The following is a 21,499-nucleotide window of genomic DNA, read 5'->3' on the forward strand; positions in this document are numbered from 1 at the left end:
AAAAGGTGCAAAAACGAAACTTAAGATCTGGAAATTGCACACATAGAACAGATCTTCTTAGACTTGCTTTCAATGAGAATGACAGATCTATAACTATAACAAATATTACATATTGCAGCTTTTACCTGTCACTTTTCTTTTGAGCCGACTTCCCCGTCTGCCAGAACGGGGCACCCGGCTCACGCCCGGAGGAAGCCCAGTTCAAAATCGAGTGTATTCAATGTTAACCCGGTTCACCCGGGGAATTAATCGAATCCCCTAATTGATCCTTGCGTGTCATGAGTCTTAGATTGGATTGGTACATTGGCATGTCAATCAACCGTGTCTACCACTCACCCCGAAGTAACGAAAAGAAGAGCCTCATCTGGAGGTAGAAACAGATTTACCGAAAATCACGAGTAACGTCGTTACCAATATTTATGCCACACATTTTTATTTTAACGTTGTAGAAACACTGGGTAATTCGGATTCAAGGTAACGTTTGGGTTGTTCCTGTCGCTCCTTGTCTATAGGAGCTTGGAATAAGCCTGGCTCGGATTGTCTGCTGCAACTGAACTGTCTGCCTGGACTCAGCAATAAGAAGTCAGCTGTTAGTTATAGCTACCGGCATTTAGCTTAAGGAACGTTATTGGTAGATTTTAGCCGCCATTACTTTATCCGTCTAATACGAAGGCGAAATACTTCGGATATTTAATGTTTCTTCTTTCCTCGAAACCAACTGGCTAGTACTGTAGTTAGCTAATCTAGCTAGCTAGCGTAACAAGTCCCAGCCCACCCATTAATTATATGCTAACGTTTGCTGGCTGGTGGTGTACTATACATCGCCTGTTCGCTGATCAGCTAAGTTTTTGATCGGATATTGATTGGATATACCACTAGCTGGCGGGGTTTGGTCGCTACCCTGGCAAAGAAACGAGCGAAAAAGAGGAGGCGAAATAAAGAGAACAGGGGGAGGACAGCGAGGGAACAAACTATAGTAACATTACTGTAGCTAACTACTAACGTTCGTTATCATTTGTGGCATCCATTTATTAGCCATCGAGCTAATTTGTCAGCTTGGTATAGCAGCAGCTAGCTATCTAGTTACCCAACTTGACAGCTCAGATATCATAAACGAACGTTAACGTCACTGGGGTTATATTGCTTTCTTTACACAACAAGACCGGCCTTCCATCGAGTGTCACTACGTTACTTGCTTGAACATTTGTGTTAGCTAGCTAAGCAAATTTGCAACCTCCCGCTAACTGTTTATCAATGTCAGCAAGCTAACCCAGTTTTGTGAAGCTGTTGTAAGTGTCAGCTATCTCCCCCCAGTAGGAGCTGTAGCGTGCAACACATGGACGGCTATTGAATTCATATTTTTTTGTACGAAAAACACAGTATACCTGAACATCTTTCTAGTTAGATAGCACCATCGAAAAACAGTCATGAGTATCGAGATACCGGTGGGATTGACGGAATTGCTGCAAGGCTACACTGTGGAGGTGCTTCGACAAAGGCCAACAGACCTAGTGGAATTCGCCGTGCAATATTTCACGCGCTTGCGGGACACCAGAAGCCAAGATGGGGGCGGTGCTGCTGTCAAGCTCGGGAAGGGAGTGGTGTTCGATGGGGAGCCGATGCAAACAGAGTCAAATGGCGACGATGAAGACGGGTCCGATGAGTCTGATTTCGAGCGTAAGTTGCAGCCTGATGAGGCCGATTCACTTAATCATTCCCCAAACTGAATACGATCATGCGTAGTTGGTTATTTGAAACTGATTTGATAGAGATGAGTACAGATGGATTGGACTAAGTCTGCACACCCAGTAACACTCCAGGACTGGAGTTGGAGAACCCTAACTAAACTAGTAAGACTTATGGCTGCAATCCTGTCTGTGACGTTATATAGGTCAGACATGTTATATCAGATGCCTGCTGATCTTACTGTTTAATGTCCTCTGATGACATAAGTGCATTCACCACATACCCAATCATGAAAACCCTATTTACAGAAACAAGATGTGACCAGCATAACATCTGCCAGCCCAGGCTGTTCCCGGACATAAGATGCCAGGAAGTCCGCTGCTCTCTGCAGGCTGAGAGAGCAACGTGACCCAGATCGCATTGCTTTTCAGGGGCTGTTTTGTTATGAATGGACGTTCTGTTTTTGTCAATGAGCTCCGGTCTGTGATCACAGCAATTCCTAAATGTATTTTCATTGGCTGGGGAATGACTTGGAATTCAGTTTAATCTCTGGCTGTATTTGGCGGTTGTGAGATTGCAATTACCTCATTGGTTTTATGTGTGGGGTGTGTGCAAACAGATCTGTAATGACAATCACATCTATTTGAATTCCTCTCTTAGTGGGGAAACCATCTCATGCATAACACAACTCCTTTCATACCCCCGAGAGGCAGACACTGACCCACTAGGACATTTCTTAATGTTATTGGCGTATTATAGCAGACTTTTTGTCCTCATGATAGGGTTCCCATCGTCGAACTTGATGTACTGAGGATAATCAAGTTTTGTAGCATGTTTGTGTAAGTGACCGTAGCTGAAGTAATATTCAGCTCCATAGTTGAAAGGGGCTATTCTGCGATTGCTACATCAATTTTCTGACTTAAATTCATACATTCTTGAAGACTAAAACATATAAATGCCTCATTAGATTAGTTAAATTGTGTAACCCCATCAAAACCCCAAATATAAGCTTGTTTTACTCCTTCGTAAACAAAGTAATTGTAATCAAACATTGTATACTGTAGCCTCAGCACATGGTTAAAACTGTCATTTTGATCTCATGGATGGTCAGTCCTTGTGTTCATAGCTATGTCTGTGCTTACATTTCTCCAGCCCTGACCCTTTTTCTCCAGCCCTGTCCTATTTACCAAATCAGTGGAGGTGTGACCGCTTTGTTATTCTTTGAACTGTAGAGTCAGGGTAAGCTACTTAAAAGCTACTTAGAGCTACTTAAATTAATTAAGGTATAGTTTTGAAAACAAACTGTTGCATCAATCCTATTTTCCTTGAAGTAGAAGTGCCATTAGGACTCATTTGAACCAATAGCCTATCTTTTGCACATTTCAGTTTTTCCTCAGTGACCTTGGACTGGGAGATGAAGAGGAATAGATGAGGTCTAAAGAGGGGGAAGATAGAACTGGGGGGTGTATTGAGAGTAGACGCCGACCGATTATGATTTTTCAACGCAGATACCGATTATTGGAGCACCCAAAAGGCCGATGCCGATTAATCTGCCGATTTTTATATATATTTGTAATAATGACAATTACAACAATACTGAATTAACTTAATTTAACTTAATATAATACATCAATAAAATCAAATTTGTCTCGAATAAATAATGGAACATGTTCAATTTGGTTTGAATAATGCAAAAACAAAGTGTTGGAGAAGAAAGTAAAAGTGCAATATGTGCCATGTAAAAAAGCTAACGTTTAAGTTCCTTGCTCAGAACATATGAAAGCTGGTGGTTTCTTTTAACATGAGCCTTTAATATTCCCAGGTAAGAAGTTTTAGGTTGTAGTTATTATAGGACTATTTCTCTCTATACCATTTGTATTTCATATACCTTTGACTATTGGATGTTCTAATTGGTACTTTAGTATTGCCAGCCTAATCTCGGGAGTTGATAGGCTTGAAATCATAAACAGCGCAATGCTTGAAGCACAGCGAAGAGCTGCTGGCAAATGCAGGAAAGTGCTGTTTGAATGAATGCTTACGAGCCTGCTGCCGCCTACCACCGCTCAGTCAGACTGCTCTATCAAATCATACACTTAATTATAACATAATAACACACAGAAATACGAGCCTTAGGTCATTGTACCTTCAGGCTCTGATCAGGCCATACACCCAAACAAGGGCACTGCGTTCATCCACTTCTGGCCTGCTCGCCTCCCTACCTCTGAGGAAGTACAGTTCCCGCTCAGCCCAGTCAAAACTGTTCGCTGCTCTGGCACCCCAATGGTGGAACAAACTCCCTTACGACGCCAGGTCAGCGGAGTTAATCACCACCTTCCGGAGACACCTGAAACCCCACCTCTTTAAGGAATACCTAGGATAGGATAAAGTAATCCTTCTAACCCCCCCCCCCCCCTATAAAGATTTAGATGCACTATTGTAAAGTGGCTGTTCCACTGGATATAAGGTGAATGCACCAATTTGTAAGTCGCTCTGGATAAGAGCGTCTGCTAAATGACTTAAATGTAATGTAATTAATATGGTCAAATCCGGAAACTATAATTTCGAAAACAAAACATTTATACTTTCAGTGAAATACGGAACCGTTCCGTATTTTATCTAACGGGTGGCATCCCTAAGTCTAAATATTGCTGTTATTTTGCACAACCATCAATGTTATGTCACAATTATGTATCATTCTGGCAAATTAATTACGGTCTTTGTTAGGAAGAAATGGTCTTCACCCAGTTCGCAACGAGCCAGGCGGCCCAAACTGCTGCATATACCCTGACTCTGCTTGCACAGAACGCAAGAGAAGTTACACAATTTCCCTAGTTAAAATAAATGAATGTTAGCAGGCAATATTAAGTAAATATGCAGGTTTAAAAATATTTACTTGTGTATTGATATTAAGAAAGGCATTGATGTTTATGGTTAGGTACACATTGGTGCAACGACAGTGCTTTTTTCGTGAATGCGCTTGTTAAATCACCCATTTGGCGAAGTAGGCTGTGATTCAATGGTAAATTAACAGGCACCGCATCGATTATATGCAACGCAGGACAAGCTAGATAAACTAGTAATATCATTTAACATGTTTAGTTAACTAGTGATTATGTTAAGGTTGATTGTTTTTTATAAGATATGTTTAATGCTAGCTAGCACCTTACCGTGGCTCCTTGCTGCACTCGCATAACAGGTAGTCAGCCTGCCAGGCAGTCTCCTCGTGGAGTGCAATGTAATCGGCCATAATCGGTGTCCAAAATGCAGATTACCGATTTGTTATGAAAACTTAATCGGCCCTAATTAATCGGCCATTCCGATTTAATCGGTCGACTTCTAATTAAGAGAGGGAGTTTGTATAGGCAGAGAAGGAATGGTTTATACTGGCACTTCATAGCTTGTCTGATTGGGCATTATAAGGCCCTGTGAATAGATGAGTCACCTGAATGAAGACATGACAGACAGCAGACCATTGTGAGGTCACTTTGCTTCAGGTTTGCTGTAAACAGATTTTGGATCCCATGAACAGGCCATACAACTCCCAGCTGCATGATTGCCAGGAACATGCCAAAACATTACATTTTCTTTCTGTCACAGAAGTTTGAAAATACACTCTTGGAAATATCCTAGTATTTCTGCATTACATACAAACTTTGAAAAACCCATTCGGGTGCCATTGAGAAGAGAAATTAACAAATGTCAGTTAGTCTTATGTGGCATGGACAGAGTTTGGGCCCATATTGTGATACTTTACTTTAGCAACCCCCCCCCCCCCCCCCCATCCATCACTAGGGAAAATGTGGTCCCTGTCAGTTGTGCAACAGGTGACCTAATTACCAGTCCAGACTGTGCATTTAGGCTAATCTAATGGATAGCATCCCTTGAGAGCCACACTCCATACCCGCTTTAAAGCCGCTCCCCGTCTCTCCCTGTGAGTGTGAATGGGGAGGCAAACTAGGCATGCATGCAGTTTACTGCTTCATTTATTAGTCACGTTTTGAAAAGCATCTGAACTTTGGCACTTCCTCATTCCCTGCCCATTTCCTGTGGCAGAAAAATAAGGAAAATTACATCCTCGCTTTTATATGCATTTCACACGGCCCGCTCTCCCATATGCCATTTTTGCCATATGAAGTCACCACGTTGAAAGACCGGCAGTCACAGTGTTTAGTCACTTGGTCGTGGACCTTATGCGGCTTCCCTACACTGCAGGATGTGGAAACCATCCTTTTGGATCATTCTAATAACATATTGTCATGGAATGCATAATAACCTCAGTCTGATATGGCTAACAGTAAGACTGCAAACATTTTCTCTGGTTGCATGCTTTTCTTAACAATCTCACTTAGATAATCATCTGTCTTTGTGCATCAATTAACCTTTCAGTTGATGACGCTACCGGTCCACAGTAATACCAACATTGAAATTGAAATCAAATTGAAAACAGACCGTCATGGCTGTCCTTCCCTGACTGTCTTTTCCATTTTCTCTCTCTCTCCCCTCTCGAACAGGATAGCTTCTCAATCTGATTAGACAAGGTGGTTTAGGGAGAAGATGTAATTTGTACGATTTAACGGGACAAAGGGGCTGTGAGGGTGGGATCACCAGACAGTCGCTGTAAAGATGCTGGGGGGGCCTTCAGGGCCTGGCTCTCTAACAAATAGATTTGTTGGTATTTATTACAGCATTTTATATATGACATATATTTAAAAACAATTTTATTTTTTATGTATGACCTTCTACTAGCAGACGCCTTTATCCCAAGCAACTACATTTTTGACGTATAGGCTACAATACATGAAAATGGTCATGGAAGATATCTGACACCCCCCCCACAGAACAAACATAGAACCAATTTGTTGGCTTGTGGTGACCTTGTCCTGTCAGTGCAGAGGGAATACAGGCTGGTCCGGCAACCTTGGCGCTGTCCTCACAAACACATTGGAGTGTGAATAAAGTGGACAGGCAGCGACCTTGCCTAATCACACAGTAGATAAAGTGCAGGGGTTCAGTAATAGTTCAGTCCTCAGCCATCCACAAGTGGCTTTGATACAGGCATCTTTGCATAGCTTCAATAATTTATTATCTGAAAGGGCACCAGGGTGGGAAATTAACACACACCAAATGCTGGTAGATTTTGGCGTTGGCTGGTAGAATGTCTATTGCTACCAGCTACATTGGCAGGTGGTCACACAGAGCATTTGCAAGCATTTATGTTTTCTCTCAATCCAAAACCCATATGCAAAAATCAACATTTGTGTGTGTCAGCGGGTGGCTGGTAAAATTAGACATCCACCAGCCTGGCACCAGCACCACACTCTGATTTTCAGGAGCAAGTCTAGTCTACACAGCTCTGTAAAGGCCAATATGTTCATACTTGGTTGCTAGGCATTCTGCCCAATCCCATTACCCATCTAGTATTTATTTGATAGTTTACATGCTTTCAATTGTTACACTTTAAACATAAGCCTGATAATGTGGGTTCAGGAAGCCTTTGTTACTTTAAATGGGCACAGATAGTGAGTCAGTGCTCTTTGTTACCACCACTACTGTCTCTCTGACCACACACCCTTCCACTGCTCTTTCTCCTAAAGTCTTTCTCTTGCCTTAGGCTATAGCCTTCCATTGGGGAGTTGTTACGTCTTTGGCCAAGGTCCTAGCTAGCGTGTCCGCCATTAAATTGGCACCCAGACAGCTCTGACATATAGGGGCTAACCCATCACTGACAGTCCAGAAGGGGTTAACAACGCAAGCTCTAAACAGGACAAGGCCACTTCTCCTTTTAAGGACTAGTCTGGAGAATGAGAGGGGGGGAAACGTGGAGAGAGGGGATGAGTGAGTGTTGGGTGTAGTAAAGGAGGCAGATTGACAGGGGAGAGGGAAAGCTGGAAAAGACATGGGGAGAAAATATAGTTAATTTCCATGAGTACGACAGTTGAAAGTCAAGCTGAAAATTCAGAGTAATCTCTTGTACCTCAGCACCTCCTCTTGCAAAGAGCAGAAACACAACGTGTGTGTGTGTGTAATGTTAATGTTCTCCATCACACAGTGGTAAACTTGTGGTGGGTGTGGGAAAATTAGACCCCTAACTACATGTTTTTCCCAGTGTTTGGCCTGCCCTAGCAATTTCACTGACATACAATAAGACAAATGATTTTCAGCGGTCCTTCCTAAGCATGTCTGGTTGTACTGTGTGGCTGGGGCTTCTACAATCTGCTACCAAAACATGACAAAGTTATTACGTCTCTAAAGCAGAACACTGCATGAATACTTGTATATGCTACCTTGCCACACCATCATCCTCATGTTCAGGGAAAATGGTGGACTGCACTGTCTGTGTGTGTGTGTGTGTGTGTGTGTGTGTGTGTGGATTTACTCATTACACAAGCCTAGTGACTAGTCTATACAGTGCTGTCGAAGAGTGCTGAGCACTGCATTTTGGGATGTGCCACATTGACTGGTGACGTCTAGCAATATAAATGCACATTGTTGGTTGCATGGCGGACTAGGAGTGAATGCAGACCATGGCAACGCTCCTTGACCCATCAGGGCTTTTTGGAACATGTTTGCATTAACATAGGTTTGTGTGATCAAGACCAGGGCTGAAATTGAACAGGTCTCCCTGGAAAACATTTTCAATTGTTAGACTATCCTGGCTAAATAATTAAAAAAATGAAAGGCCTAGCCTATAAACATACAGGGGAAAAACACACACACCCACACACAGATGAGCCCTCTTGAGACAAGCAGTGAGTAGGCTACATCCATGTGTTTAAATAAAAAATAAAGATGGAACATAGACAAGATTAGCCTTAGTTCATACTTCACTGTCTGTGGTTTGGGCACAGAGTTACTTGAATAAGGTAGTCTGTTACTGATGACAGTTGCTTGAAAAATAAAGTAATCAGTAATGTAATCCTTTTCAATTACTCAGAATGAGTAATGTAATCCTATTACATTTGGAATACTTTTGAATTACTTTCACTTTTAACACCCAGACATACTTAAAACATGAATCTAACATAGCATTTTTTTTATTTAGTAACATGAGCATTTCCAAATGGGGACTAGCATGAGAGTGTATCCTATAATTCACACATTCTATTTGATGTGTAAGAGCATAGTCACAGGGCTCCAAACTAACATTTTAAATTGGTGGCACCAGCCCATGACTTGGTTGCGCCACAATTGCAGTGGGGTCACGCAATTGAACACATTTATAGTCTTTCAAAGTGTTTCATTCACATGTGTACTAGACTACGAAAGCGGTATGATTCAAGAAATAAAGTTGATTCTAACAACATGTTCAGGCACGAATGCATGACACCAGATATCTTGATGTGCAACCTGAACCAGCGTTTGTCATGAATTCGGTGTATGAAAGCAAGGCAATAAAGGTTCCAGAATTTTTAGATATATTTTTGGGTTCAATAGACATGAATTATTCTACATCTTTTTGGGCACTAATATCACACAGGCTAATTCATTTGGGGTTAATTCACCAGTTGAGGAAGTAGTTAGCTAGATGGCCAACTCAAAATATAGCCTATTACCATAAGAGGCCATCCACACTTGATGGGCGATCAGCAGAACAATAGAATCTTTGAGAGCATGTGATAAGTCTTGATGGTGTGCAAAATGACAGGAATGACAATTTCCTCTTGCCATGAGATGAAGTAATCCCGACACTAATAAGCTGTTTTTAATAATGTAACTGTAATCAGATTTTAGATTTAGTTAATTTTTGTAATCAGATGATGTAATCCCAGTTACATGTAATCCGTTACTACCCAACCCTGCTTGGGCCTCACTGATTATTGGTTAGGAGGCTGTGTCAAAACAATTAGATTAGCAGAAGAGATGTCCTGGATCAGCACAGAGGAGCATCAACAACAAGCTAGCAGACACTATGGCTGCGTCTGAGTTGGCACCCTGTCCACTATGGCTGCGTCAAGGAATTAGTAGCCAATGGCTCGCCAATAATTAAAATGAATAGAACGGGTGTCCCCATTCAAGTCAATGATGGCATAATGGGTGGACCTTGTTCTATTCATTCCATTTCTATGGACTCGCCTTCCAGCTCATCTCTTGCCGCTGTGCCATCTCATATCTCAGACTATATATTTATTAATGTGGTTCCTGAGTTACGATGATACACTTTTCCAGGCATTGTGAGATCTGAGTAGTGTGACAGCCTTGACTGCAATAAAGATTGTTTTCACGGGGAGTCAGGTGTATACAGCTGTGGCAGTATCTAAAAGAGAGAGCTCCCTGCCAGGCTAGCCGCCTCTGTTGTCCTTGCTGCTTCCATGGCTGGCTCTGCCCCGGAGGCAAAGTCAGTCATGTTGGTTTGGAGACACAGACGCACGCCCTGTCCTGTCCCTGCGGTGCTCTAACCATAACAGTATGCCAACACTGAGCATGTGCTCCCCCTACTCCCCCACCCTCCAGCCACACAACTACACTTCCCTTCTCAATGTCCTTGTGTGTTCCTGCTCTGCCCAATAGGCCATTGACACTGGTTGCTGCTTCACAGCCCTGTCTTTATAAACAGTCACTCTGTCTGTGCATATGAGATGATGCTCTGTCATGTTCATGTGGGGCCAAGAGAAACTCTTCTCCAGGCGTTGAGGTCTGATCAACTGCACGGGGGGCTGTCGAAGGCTGCAAGAACGTAACCAGCGAGCACAAACACTTCATTCCTTTTTGCATTTGTTTCCTTTTCCACTTTATCATGGTTTCTTTCTTTTTTTACAGGGGTGGGCATGAACAAGGAGGGAAAAAGGGAGGGACTAAGAGAGAGTGAGAGACTGACAGACAATGAGTGTGAGTGGGGATTGAGAGGAGAGAAAGCCGGAGAGAGCAATAGGCGGAAGGGTGAGGGAAGTCTGTTCAACGAACAAGTACCACTTTGATTGTCTTTAGCTCTAGCTGCAATTAGTAGGGCCAGCAGACAGTGATAACGTCTCGTCGTTATGGGAGTTTGTGAGTGGGTGTTTGGGTAGAGGGGGGACCTATTACTTAGGAAGAAGTGGTTTCAGGAGGGAGAGGTTGTTATGGCAATGAGGTCTTCTTTGTATTTTGTTGTCATGGCAACTTCAGGCTCTTGCTATCCCCCACACGTGATGACGGGCAAGAGCACTTCATACACTCTCCTTACACAGCACATGCAAACACGCATGTCCTTGCACAATGACACACTTAGTCTACACTCATCCCCTGGTTCCCACAAATGCACTTTAGTATAATGACATTGAAACAACCATTATGTTAATGTGACTATAGTGTTTCCCCTAGGATCTGTTTGAGCAGCGGTGGCAAAGGTTGGGGGGGTTCTCTTTGCTGCGGGGGTCCGTGCACATGCCCCCTGGGAAATGTTTATTTGTAGAACGACTGAGGTGACTTTTTAAAAATATATTGTACTCTAAAAATCCATGAAAATGTAATTATGTTAACACCATCTGAAACGTGACACATGCTTGCCACTGCACTGTAGGGAGATGAGGAGCAAGCGGTGGCTGTGTGCTCGAGGCTCTCATTTGCACCAATGCTCGCTCTGTTGGCTAGAAATATGTTGTAACTTGTCACTCTGATCTTAAAGCGATAGTGCAAGATTTTGACAATGATGCACTTTTTCTATACTGAACAAAAATATAAATGCAACATGCAACAATTTCAACGTTTTGACTGAGTTACAATTCATATAAGGAAATCTGTCAATTCAAATAATTTTGTTAGGCCTTAATCTATGAATTTCACAACTGGGCAGGGGGGTAGCCACTGGGGAGCCATGACCAGCCAATCAGAATTAGTTTTTCCCCACAAAGGGGCTTTATTACAGACAGAAATACTCCTCAGTTTCATCAGCTGTCCATGTGGCTGGTCTCAGACGACCCCGTAGGTGACGAAGGTGACGAAGCCTCATTTTGGAGGTCCTAGGCTGGCGTGGTTACACGTGGTCTGCGGTTGTGAAGCCGGTTGGACGTACTGCCAAATTCTCTAAAACAACATTGGAGGTGGTATATGGTACAGAAATTAACATGTAATTCTCTGGCAACAGCTCTGGTGGACATTCCCGCAGTCAGCATGCCAATTGCACGCTCCCTCAACTTGAGGTATCTTTGGCATTGTGGTGTTTGACAAAACTGCACATTTTTGTGGCCCTTTATTGTCCCCTGCACAAGGTGCACCTGTGTAATGGTCATGCCATTTAATCAGCTTCAAAATCCATAAAAGAGCTGTTAAATTCTACTTTTGTGTGTTATTTTGTCTGGCTTTATTGCAGTGTAGAAGATTGTGTGTGTCGGCCCGGTCTCATTTCATGTGTTTGAGTTGTTTTTCTCTGCCGTTTCAAGAGTGCTAGCGATGTCAGAGGTCGTAACCACAGGCTCTACAGTTGCAGCGAAGTGTGAACTGTGAACAGGAGAGAGTGTTAACCAACTCTCTCCCTCCCTTTCTCCCTCCCTCTCTCCAGCCCCTCCTCCCAGCAGATATAACCGGAGAGTGTCAGGTAAGTCCTGTTTGATGTCACTACCGGTACTCACTAATTCAAACTTTTTCAGCAGGGACCCAGTTTTTTTTTTTTCGTCCAATTTTCTTGGTACCCCATTTTTCTCGCCAGTATTGCTGGCGTCTCCACCTCAATTCTAATGGGACAACCTTAAAATCTGTAAATTGTTGTTTTCACATCAACAAATAAACTTCAGTTCATTAGGCTACACTTTAATCTCTCTAGAACCAAAACATACATTTACTCAATATTTTTATTTTTCAAATGATCTTTCTCAGGAAAAATTATTCACACCCCTTTACGTTTTCCACATTTTTGTCACTGATCTACACGCAATACCCCATAATGTCAAAGTGGAATTTTGTTTGTAGAAATGTTTTTTAAATTAATAATACATTTTAAAAATCAAATGTTTTGTCAATAAGTATTCAACCTATTTTTTTTTAATGGCAAGCAAGCCTAAATAAATTCACCAGTAGAAATGTGCTTAACAAATCACATAAGTTGCATGTACTCATTCCATCTTTCAATAATAGTTAACATGATTAATCACTTCCCCATCTTTGTACCCCACACATACAATTATCTGTAAGGTCCCTCAATCTAGTAGTGAATTTCAAGCACAGATTCAACCACAAAGAAAGGGATGTTTTTCCAACGCTTCGCAAAGAAGGCAGAAGCTGAATATCCCTTTGAGCATGGTGAAGTTATTGCAATTATCAATACACCCAGTCACTTCTGCTCAGGAATTTCACCATGAGGCCAATGGTGACTTTAAAACAGTTCAAGTTTAATGGCTGTGATATGAGAACTGAGGATGGATCAACAACATTATAGTTACTCCACAATACTAACCTAAATGACAGAGTGAAAAGAAGTCTATACAGAAAAAATTATTCCAAAACGTGCATCCTGTTTGCAACAAAGTACTAAAGTAATACAGCAAAACATATTTTCAAGCATGGTGGTGGCTGCTTTATGGTATGTGCTTGTTATCGACAAGGACTAGGGAGTTTAACATAAAAAGAAATGGAATACAGCTATAAGCACCAGCAAAATCCTAGAGGAAACCTGGTTGTCTGCTTCCTACAAAACACAGAGACTAATTCACCTTTTCAGCAGGACAATGCCCTAAAACACAAGAACAAATATACACTGGAGTTGCTTACCAAAACGACATTAGATGTTCCTGATTGACCTAGTTAAAGTTTTGACTTAAATCGACGTGAACATCTATGGCAAGACTTAAAAATGGCTGTCAAGCAATGATCAACAATCAACTTGACAGCTTGAATTTTTAAAAAGAATAATGGTCAAATATTGTTCAATTCACGTGTGCAAAGCCCTTAGACTTTCCCACGAACACTCACAGCTCTAATCGCAGCCAAAGGTGGCGCTTCAAAGTATTGACTCAGTTGTGAATGCTTATGTAAATGAGATGTTTCTGCATTTTCATGTTCAAGAAATTTGACATTTCTACAAACGTGTTTTCACTTTGTCATTATAGGGTATAGTGTGTAGATAGGTGAGAACAAACATCTAATTAATCCATTTTGAATTCCGTCTGTAACAGTGGAATAAGTCAAGGGGTATGAATACTTTCTGAAGGCACTGTGTATATCTTTTTTTGCCTACCCCACTGCAATTCCGGGGGTCACCCACCTGATTTTGAATAGTACTGCCCCAATGTAATCTGCAGCCGCGATGTTTGTTTGCATATTAAGTGTTTGTGCTTTGATCTGGTGTCATCTTACCTGCCCTCTTTATGCCTGCTTGGTGTTGACACTAAGTTACTGGTTGTCTTAATGTATCACTGAACACTGATAACTAGTAGGTGTGTGTCACACTGATATTAGTCCCTTGGAGCGTGGTTTACAATGTTTTCCCTCATTGTGTCCAGCACACCGAGTAATCCCTTACTATGAGTCTTTAGGTGTGTTGATTCTGGTCCTAGTATTGTGCCCCCAGGCCCGTATGTGTTACAGTATAAGTTAGAACTCTTTGCCCCACCATGTTCAAATTTAAGTGTTACGGTAATATTGTTCCCCCAGTATGTGTTAAAGATTACCCCCCCCCCCCCCCAAGCATCTGTTAGTCTAAGTGGTAATAGATGGCAATAGTAATGGCATATTTTTGTAGGCACTAACTTCGCCATGGCTCGTTGGCCAAAGCCTATTGGGAAATGAATGGCGTTTTTGTATGAACGCCGGAAATAAGGTCTCTGTGGTAACACAGGCTTAGGAGATCTTTCTTTTTGTACATTTTGAATAATTTATGTAATCAAAACTTTAAGCACATGCAGCACATAAAGATCATGTTAACTGACTGATATTATCTCTTAAAACAAAACATATAACATCTAAGCTTGTGATAACCTCAGACTTTATTTTCAGCATTTATCCCAAAATCCCATTCTGTCACCATTCATTTCCACCATAGGAATGGCTGAACAAACCAGAGGTAACTCAGTTTTTTAGGACTACAAGCTGGCAATCTCTGTTTACCCCCCAAGTGTTTGTTACAATCTAAGTGTTCTCACGCCAGTGTGCGCGGAGGCCTTTAACCCAGACGACGATGACGAGGTGGAGGAGCCGAGGGTGGTGCATCCTAAAACAGACGTGCAGCGCTGTCGACTGCAGGACGCCTGCAAAGATATTCTACTGTTCAAGACCCTGGAACAGGTAGAAAAGATGAGACAGAAGTTTTAACCACACATTGACAGGAAACCCCAACAGGCTATTAGAGGGTAACGGACCACACCGTCGTATGCACTTCTGTTCTAATGGGTTGTAGATCACATTGACTCAAAAGGTTAAGGTTTCCTGGTCTTTACTGACTGGTACACTCAGTAACACTCAGTAATACACAAGCTGCCAGACAGGCACAACTCACTCTGTCCATTATTAAGTTGAGTAGTTTTTTCAGACAGTGATTGTGCTCTCTTTGTTCTCAATCATCCTCGTTCCCTCCTCCTGCTGCCCTCTCCTCCCTCACAGGAACAGATCTCAGAAGTCCTGGACGCCATGTTTGAACTGCGCGTCCAGCCCCAGGAGCATGTCATCGACCAGGGAGACGATGGAGACAACTTCTACGTGATCGAGAGGTGTGTGTGTGCACGGTTTCGTCAGAATCGTTACAATCAAGGCATTCACTAGAAAGCAGCGTTCATACCAAACACACCACAATACAATTGGCCGTCTCAAAACAAGTCCCCCTTGAGCCTTATTTTACTAGTTGTTTCCGCCATGTGTCCTGGGCCTAGGCTTCATGGGTGTTTCCCAAATGGTACCCTATTCCCTATATAGTGAACAACAGGCCCCTGTGGGCCCTGATTTTAAAAAAAAGTGGACTACATGGGGAATAGGGTGCCATTTTGACACAGCGTATCAGTGGGCTTATTCTCTGCACCTTAAGCTCCCTCCTCAGTCATGCTAGTGCCTCACCCTGAGAGGCTTAGGGCTAGATGCGCGTCATAAGCATGTTAAAACCTATTCCCTCCCTGTGTGTTGCCTTGCAAAGCCTCATGGGAAACCCCCTGGTCACCTACATAGCCAAGTGACCATCATACTAATCCCCCCAAACAAAGTTAATGCTCACTGGCAACCACAGCACAATGCAACCCAGGCAGCCAATCAGATGGTGTATCATCCAAAAATACCAAATAAATTCCCAGAACTGAGCTCCTCGTGCTGTTAGTCCCCCTCCCCCTGGTTGGTTAATCCCAAGAGTAGAGCCCAATACTCCAATTATTTTTTACAAAAAAATCACTAACTGCAGCAGATTTAGATCAGTGATCAACTTTATTATAGATGAAGATTAGTCTGCAAATATCTCCTATGTTATTACTATACACAATACATTTTGTAGAGAGCTCAAATATTATTAGAGCATTCTTAATTTCTCTCCCTCCGCCTCTTCTTCTTTCAGAGGAATCTATGACATAGTGGTACTGATTGATGGCGTAGGAAAGTGTGTGGGCCAGTATGACAACAAGGGCAGCTTCGGGGAGTTGGCACTGATGTACAACACCCCCCGTGCTGCCACCATCATTGCCACCCAGGAGGGGGCGCTCTGGGGCCTGGTGAGACTCATGCACACACACTGGCCTGACCCTCTGACCTCTAGTTCACTGCTGTGCTCTGCCACAGCACCTCCCTGTGGACACTAGGGAGAATGGTAAACATAATGGCATTACACCACAGAGTTTCTAAACCGAGACATCGCAAGATTTCCGGGAACGCTTGCCAAACAAACCGGGCCAGTTTTTGGGGTTTGAAAAGTCAATGAGAGAAGTGAAAAATAGTTCCTTATTTGTACATTTTCTCAATCTAAAGGCACAACCTAGATTTGAGCCAATGTCTTAAGTAGTTGAATATGTTAGTACTCCAACCTCGTGAGTGACAAACTGACACCTTTTTTTCATTTTTGTCAAACTACTTCATATCGATATAAAAATAGTTTTACTGCTTGCACATGCTCAGTTCAGCGCGAGACGACCGTTAGACCCGATGACGTGTTTCTACTCATAAACTTAGCTAGCCAATGTCGCCGTGACATCGCCGACAAGTCTGATTGTGATTTCTGTTGGAGAAGCAGTTTTAGCCCATCTTGATTCTGTACTGTCTTTGGATTTCCTGTTTTGTTCTGTGTTTTTAAAGACCCACTCCAGCTATTTCTTTACTTTTCCCATTCAGGTGATACATTGGGTGCCAGGGAGGCTGTTGTGGGTCTTTAATGTGTAGGAGATAGATCTTAGATTTTGTGCTTTGAGATTATTTGGTCTTTAAGACTCTTTATGTAATGAAAAGTGTTATAAAAGTTTAATAAATGATTTATTATTGAAATGATTAATCATGATAGTAAATATTATAGAAGATTAGTACATCTATCCATACCTTTCGTCTGTTAGATAGGTAACCTATTTTTATTTTTATTTTACCGTTATTTTACCAGGTAAGTTGACTGAGAACACGTTCTCATTTGCAGCAACGACCTGGGGAATAGTTACAGGGGAGAGGAAGGGGATGAATGAGCCAATTGTAAACTGGCAGGAGAATGAAACAGTTTGTTTCGGTGTGATTGTGTTATCCTGTCTGTGTGCACTACCAGGACCGGGCTACGTTCCGTAGGCTCATTGTGAAGAACAACGCCAAAAAGAGGAGGCTGTACGAGCAATTTGTCGAGTCTGTTCCCCTACTGAAGTCTCTGGAGGTGAGGGGGGAGGGGAAAGGGAGGAAGTTGAGGAAGCTCGACAGTGAAAAATGTAGGACTGATATTAATATCTCCCTTTGCTTTTCCTTATCAAACTTCTCTCTCAGTTATCTGAGAGGATGAAGATTGTGGATGTATTAGGAATGAAGACGTTTTCTGATGAAGAACGCATCATCATGCAGGTAGGATGTTCTCCAAGATTCTCTTGGTATTGCTGTAAAGCTTACTAGTATTGATGACCATGGACAATTGTAAACGGTTTGTGTTGCTGTGTAGGGGGACAGGGCAGATTGTTTCTACATTGTGGAGTCCGGAGACGTGAAGATAATGATGAAGAGCAAAGTAAGAGTAATTGTTTTCTCCTGTCATTTCTGCCTCATCACCAGAGAATGTGGAAAAAGTGGCTTTATTTTATGTTCATGTCACCCTGTGTTTTTCTCTTTTTCCTCATATGTACTGCTTAACCCTGCACCCAAACACAAAGATGGTATGACTAATAATCTGAATTATAATCATATTATTAATATGAATAGTAATAATAAAAGTTGAGCACGCGTACCTTAAAAAAAATCGGCAACATTTAGTGATTCGAATCAGAATATTTGTAAAATCTACAATCCACAAAATGTTGTGTCCCCCCCAAAAAAAAATCCTATTTAAGCTAGCTAACAAACTATGGTTCCTAATGTTAGCTAGCACTAGACGGCTGTACCTGCATCAGAACTCCTTCTCATCCTAATAGTTTCTCCATCTGATTTCTTAGTAAATGGTGTGGCAGCACTTTGTTTATAAAACTAAACCGTGTAAGACAAAGTTTTACACTGAGGCTTTTTCATTTTTAGAATGCATTGATGTGCTGCTTTAAGTCTGTATTTTCATTCTTGTGCATTTGTTATTTTTTGCTGTCTTGTGTATTGGCTGGTGCAATTAAATTGATTAAAAAAAGTACTATCTTATATCCATGACAAAGCAAAACTAATTTTCTCATGGCTCTATCCAGACCTGGGTTCAAATAATATTTAGGTGATTTCAATTACTTTCAAATACATTTTGAAGTAGTTTGGATATTTTTTCTCAGAAAATACAAGTAGTTGAATATTGGGATGTATTTTCAAATATTTAATACTCCATGTATTTGAACCCAGGTCTGTTTGTTCCTAGGGGTATTTGAAAAAATGTATTTGGAGAAAAGTATTTGAAAATAGTTTTAGGATAGTTATTTGAAAATACTTCAAATAGAAGTAGCTGATCTGGCCACATTTATTTATTTATTTGAAAATACACCAAGTATTTAAATAACATACTTAAATACGCATGTATTAGTGAACAACATGTTTGGGCTTCCTTGGCACTTCGTGGCTCGTGTGCCATGATAAAACATTTTGTAAATTTTGAAATCGGCAACCAGTCATTTGAATCGGCGGCAAATTATTAAAATCATCGTAAACAAAATCAGCCCCAACCCATCCTGTCCTCTCCTTTTTCTGTACCCTGCTCTCACTCCCCCTCTCTCCCCAGACAAAGGTGAACCAGGAGGATAATGTGGAGGTGGAGATCACCCGCTGTAGCAGGGGTCAGTACTTTGGGGAGCTGGCACTGGTCACCAACAAGCCCCGCGCTGCATCAGCGTATGCTGTGGGAGAGGTCAAGTGCTTGGGTAAGGCCACTTAAACTGACACACATATGTGTAGATGTATTATTTTAAAGGCCCTGGGCTCTGAGTGGGTGTTCATCAGTGTGACAGAGTGGTATTTTCCCTGAATCTCTTAACTGCAGATTACTGGCTTGTAAGTGTTCTAGATGAGTATCTCTCCTTCACTGTCTCTCAGTACCTAATGCAGAGATGTTTCCCTCAGACAAACAGGTGTTAGTGTGATGCTCTCTCTCTCTCATAGTGATAGTCATCTCTCTTATGACTTCAAAGTGTACACACATCTAACAATTCTACAGGTGTAGAGTGCAAAAATGTTCATTTGAAAGTAGTGTGTTCTACTGTAGTTTTATCTCAGTGTTTTGACTGGAAGGTCTAAATCCGGCTCAACCCATGTGGTGGTTAAAAGCTAAGCATGGCAAAGAACTTTTGGAAATAAACTATACAGGAGCATAGGCTACAACAGTGCATTTCTATTTCTTTACCAGTACACACTATTCATAAAGCATCTCAGAGTAGGAGTGTCAATCTAGAATCAGTGTTGCTTTTTACATCCTAATGAATAAGATGACATGGACAGGGGGCACCTGATCCTAGATCAGCGCTGTTTCTCCGAGACACCTTATGAGTACAGGCCCATCTATCTGTTGTGCAGCTGTGTGAGTGATTCTGTCTGTGTTTTTCAGTAATAGACATTCAGGCGTTTGAGCGTCTGCTGGGTTCCTGTAAGGAGATCATGAAGAGGAACATCACCCACTACGAGGAACAGCTGGTGGCTCTGTTCGGCTCCAGCATGGACCTGAAATGACCACCCTTCTCCGTGCCTTACACACACGCTCACATATGCGCAAATTTACATTGATGAACAGATACATAGACATTGAGACACGCCCACTTACACCCTGACACATTTTCTAGCTTAACACACTCCTTTGTAAGCTCACGCATAGGTACACACACTTTCTACTCACCCCTAAATATCACACACACACAGACATTCTCAGTTGCTTGAACCTGCTCCAGCCAATTGAAAAAGCAACGTCCCTGCTGTTACCACTCTAACGCCACCACAGCTCAGCAAGGGCATCACTCACACATACAGGCTTGCCCTTTTCTCACACACACACACAAACCTCAGCCAAGGACACATGCACACACAGACACCTGGTGAAAAAGAAACAAATTAAAAAGTTTAAAATGCCCCCCAAAAATGAAAAGGTTTAAAGAGAAGTTTTAGAAACATTTTATGAAGATGAACAGAAGCTTTGATAAAATATTATTTCAATAAAAAGTGTTTCCTCTTTGGGGTTGAGTCCTTTCTGAAAGCTCTCCTACTGTTGATTGATTCAGTGCCGGTGATTACCACAGAATACCCTATGTTTCAGGGCTATTGTTGTTATCATTAACTCCGCACATGTATTGATTCATGTATTATTATATATTCATTTTGTTTTACTTTGACCTATTCAGATAAAGTACCATCTCCGACAATGTAAAAGAAAAATATAGTGCTTATTTCTCCTTGATCATTCTGAATGAGTTGTCCTGGATAAGAATAAAGCAAACATTTTGTTAAACTGCCCTGTCTTTATTATATTGCTGTTTATCAGTGTGTTGGTGGTTTTAAGGGATAGTTTGAGGCTGCAGGCAGTTCTCACTGGCTTTCCAGTTCTTCTCATTCTCTATCCCTGACTAAAGATGGGGTGAAAATATACACTGCTCAAAAAAATAAAGAGCACTTAAACAACACAATGTAACTCCAAGTCAATCACACTTCTATGAAATCAAACTGTCCACTTAGGAAGCAACACTGATTGACAATACATTTCACATGCTGTTGTGCAAATGGAATAGACAAAAGGTGGAAATTATAGGCAATTAGCAAGACACCCCCAAAAAAAGAGTGATTCTGCAGGTGGTGACCACAGACCACTTCTCAGTTCCTATGCTTCCTGGCTGATGTTTTGGTCACTTGAATGCTGGCGGTGCTCTCACTCTAGTGGTAGCATGAGACGGACTCTACAACCCACACAAGTGGCTCAGGTAGTGCAGTTCATCCAGGATGGCACATCAATGCGAGCTGTGGCAAAAAGGTTTGCTGTGTCTGTCAGCGTAGTGTCCAGAGCATGGAGGCGCTACCAGGAGACAGGCCAGTACACCAGGAGACGTGGAGGAGGCCGTAGGAGGGCAACAACCCAGCAGCAGGACTGCTACCTCCGCCTTTGTGCAGGAGGTGCACTGCCAGAGCCCTGCAAAATGACCTCCAGCAGGCCACAAATGTGCATGTGTCTGCTCAAACGGTCAGAAACAGACTCCATGAGGGTGGTATGAGGGCCCGACGTCCACAGGTGGGGGTTGTGCTTACAGCCCAGCACCGTGCAGAACGTTTGGCATTTGCCAGAGAACACCAAGATTGGCAAATTCGCCACTGGCGCCCTGTG

The 21,499-nt window shown here is 42.1% G+C and overlaps 1 protein-coding gene across 1 annotated transcript; it reads left to right on the forward strand.

The window, feature by feature from the left end:
* The first annotated feature begins 318 nt into the window (after positions 1 to 318).
* LOC129860982 (cAMP-dependent protein kinase type II-alpha regulatory subunit-like) lies at positions 319 to 20,635 on the forward strand. Its single transcript, XM_055931967.1, has 10 exons — positions 319 to 1,677; positions 12,161 to 12,196; positions 14,741 to 14,877; positions 15,193 to 15,299; positions 16,124 to 16,277; positions 17,306 to 17,407; positions 17,515 to 17,589; positions 17,684 to 17,749; positions 18,926 to 19,064; positions 19,745 to 20,635. The coding sequence occupies exons 1-10, from the start codon at positions 1,428 to 1,430 to the stop codon at positions 19,864 to 19,866; spliced, it is 1,188 nt and encodes a 395-aa protein (XP_055787942.1). The 5' UTR covers positions 319 to 1,427; the 3' UTR covers positions 19,867 to 20,635.
* Positions 20,636 to 21,499: the final 864 nt, after the last annotated feature.

The sequence above is a fragment of the Salvelinus fontinalis genome, chromosome 8 (assembly GCF_029448725.1).
Source record: "Salvelinus fontinalis isolate EN_2023a chromosome 8, ASM2944872v1, whole genome shotgun sequence".
Lineage (NCBI taxonomy): Eukaryota > Metazoa > Chordata > Actinopteri > Salmoniformes > Salmonidae > Salvelinus > Salvelinus fontinalis.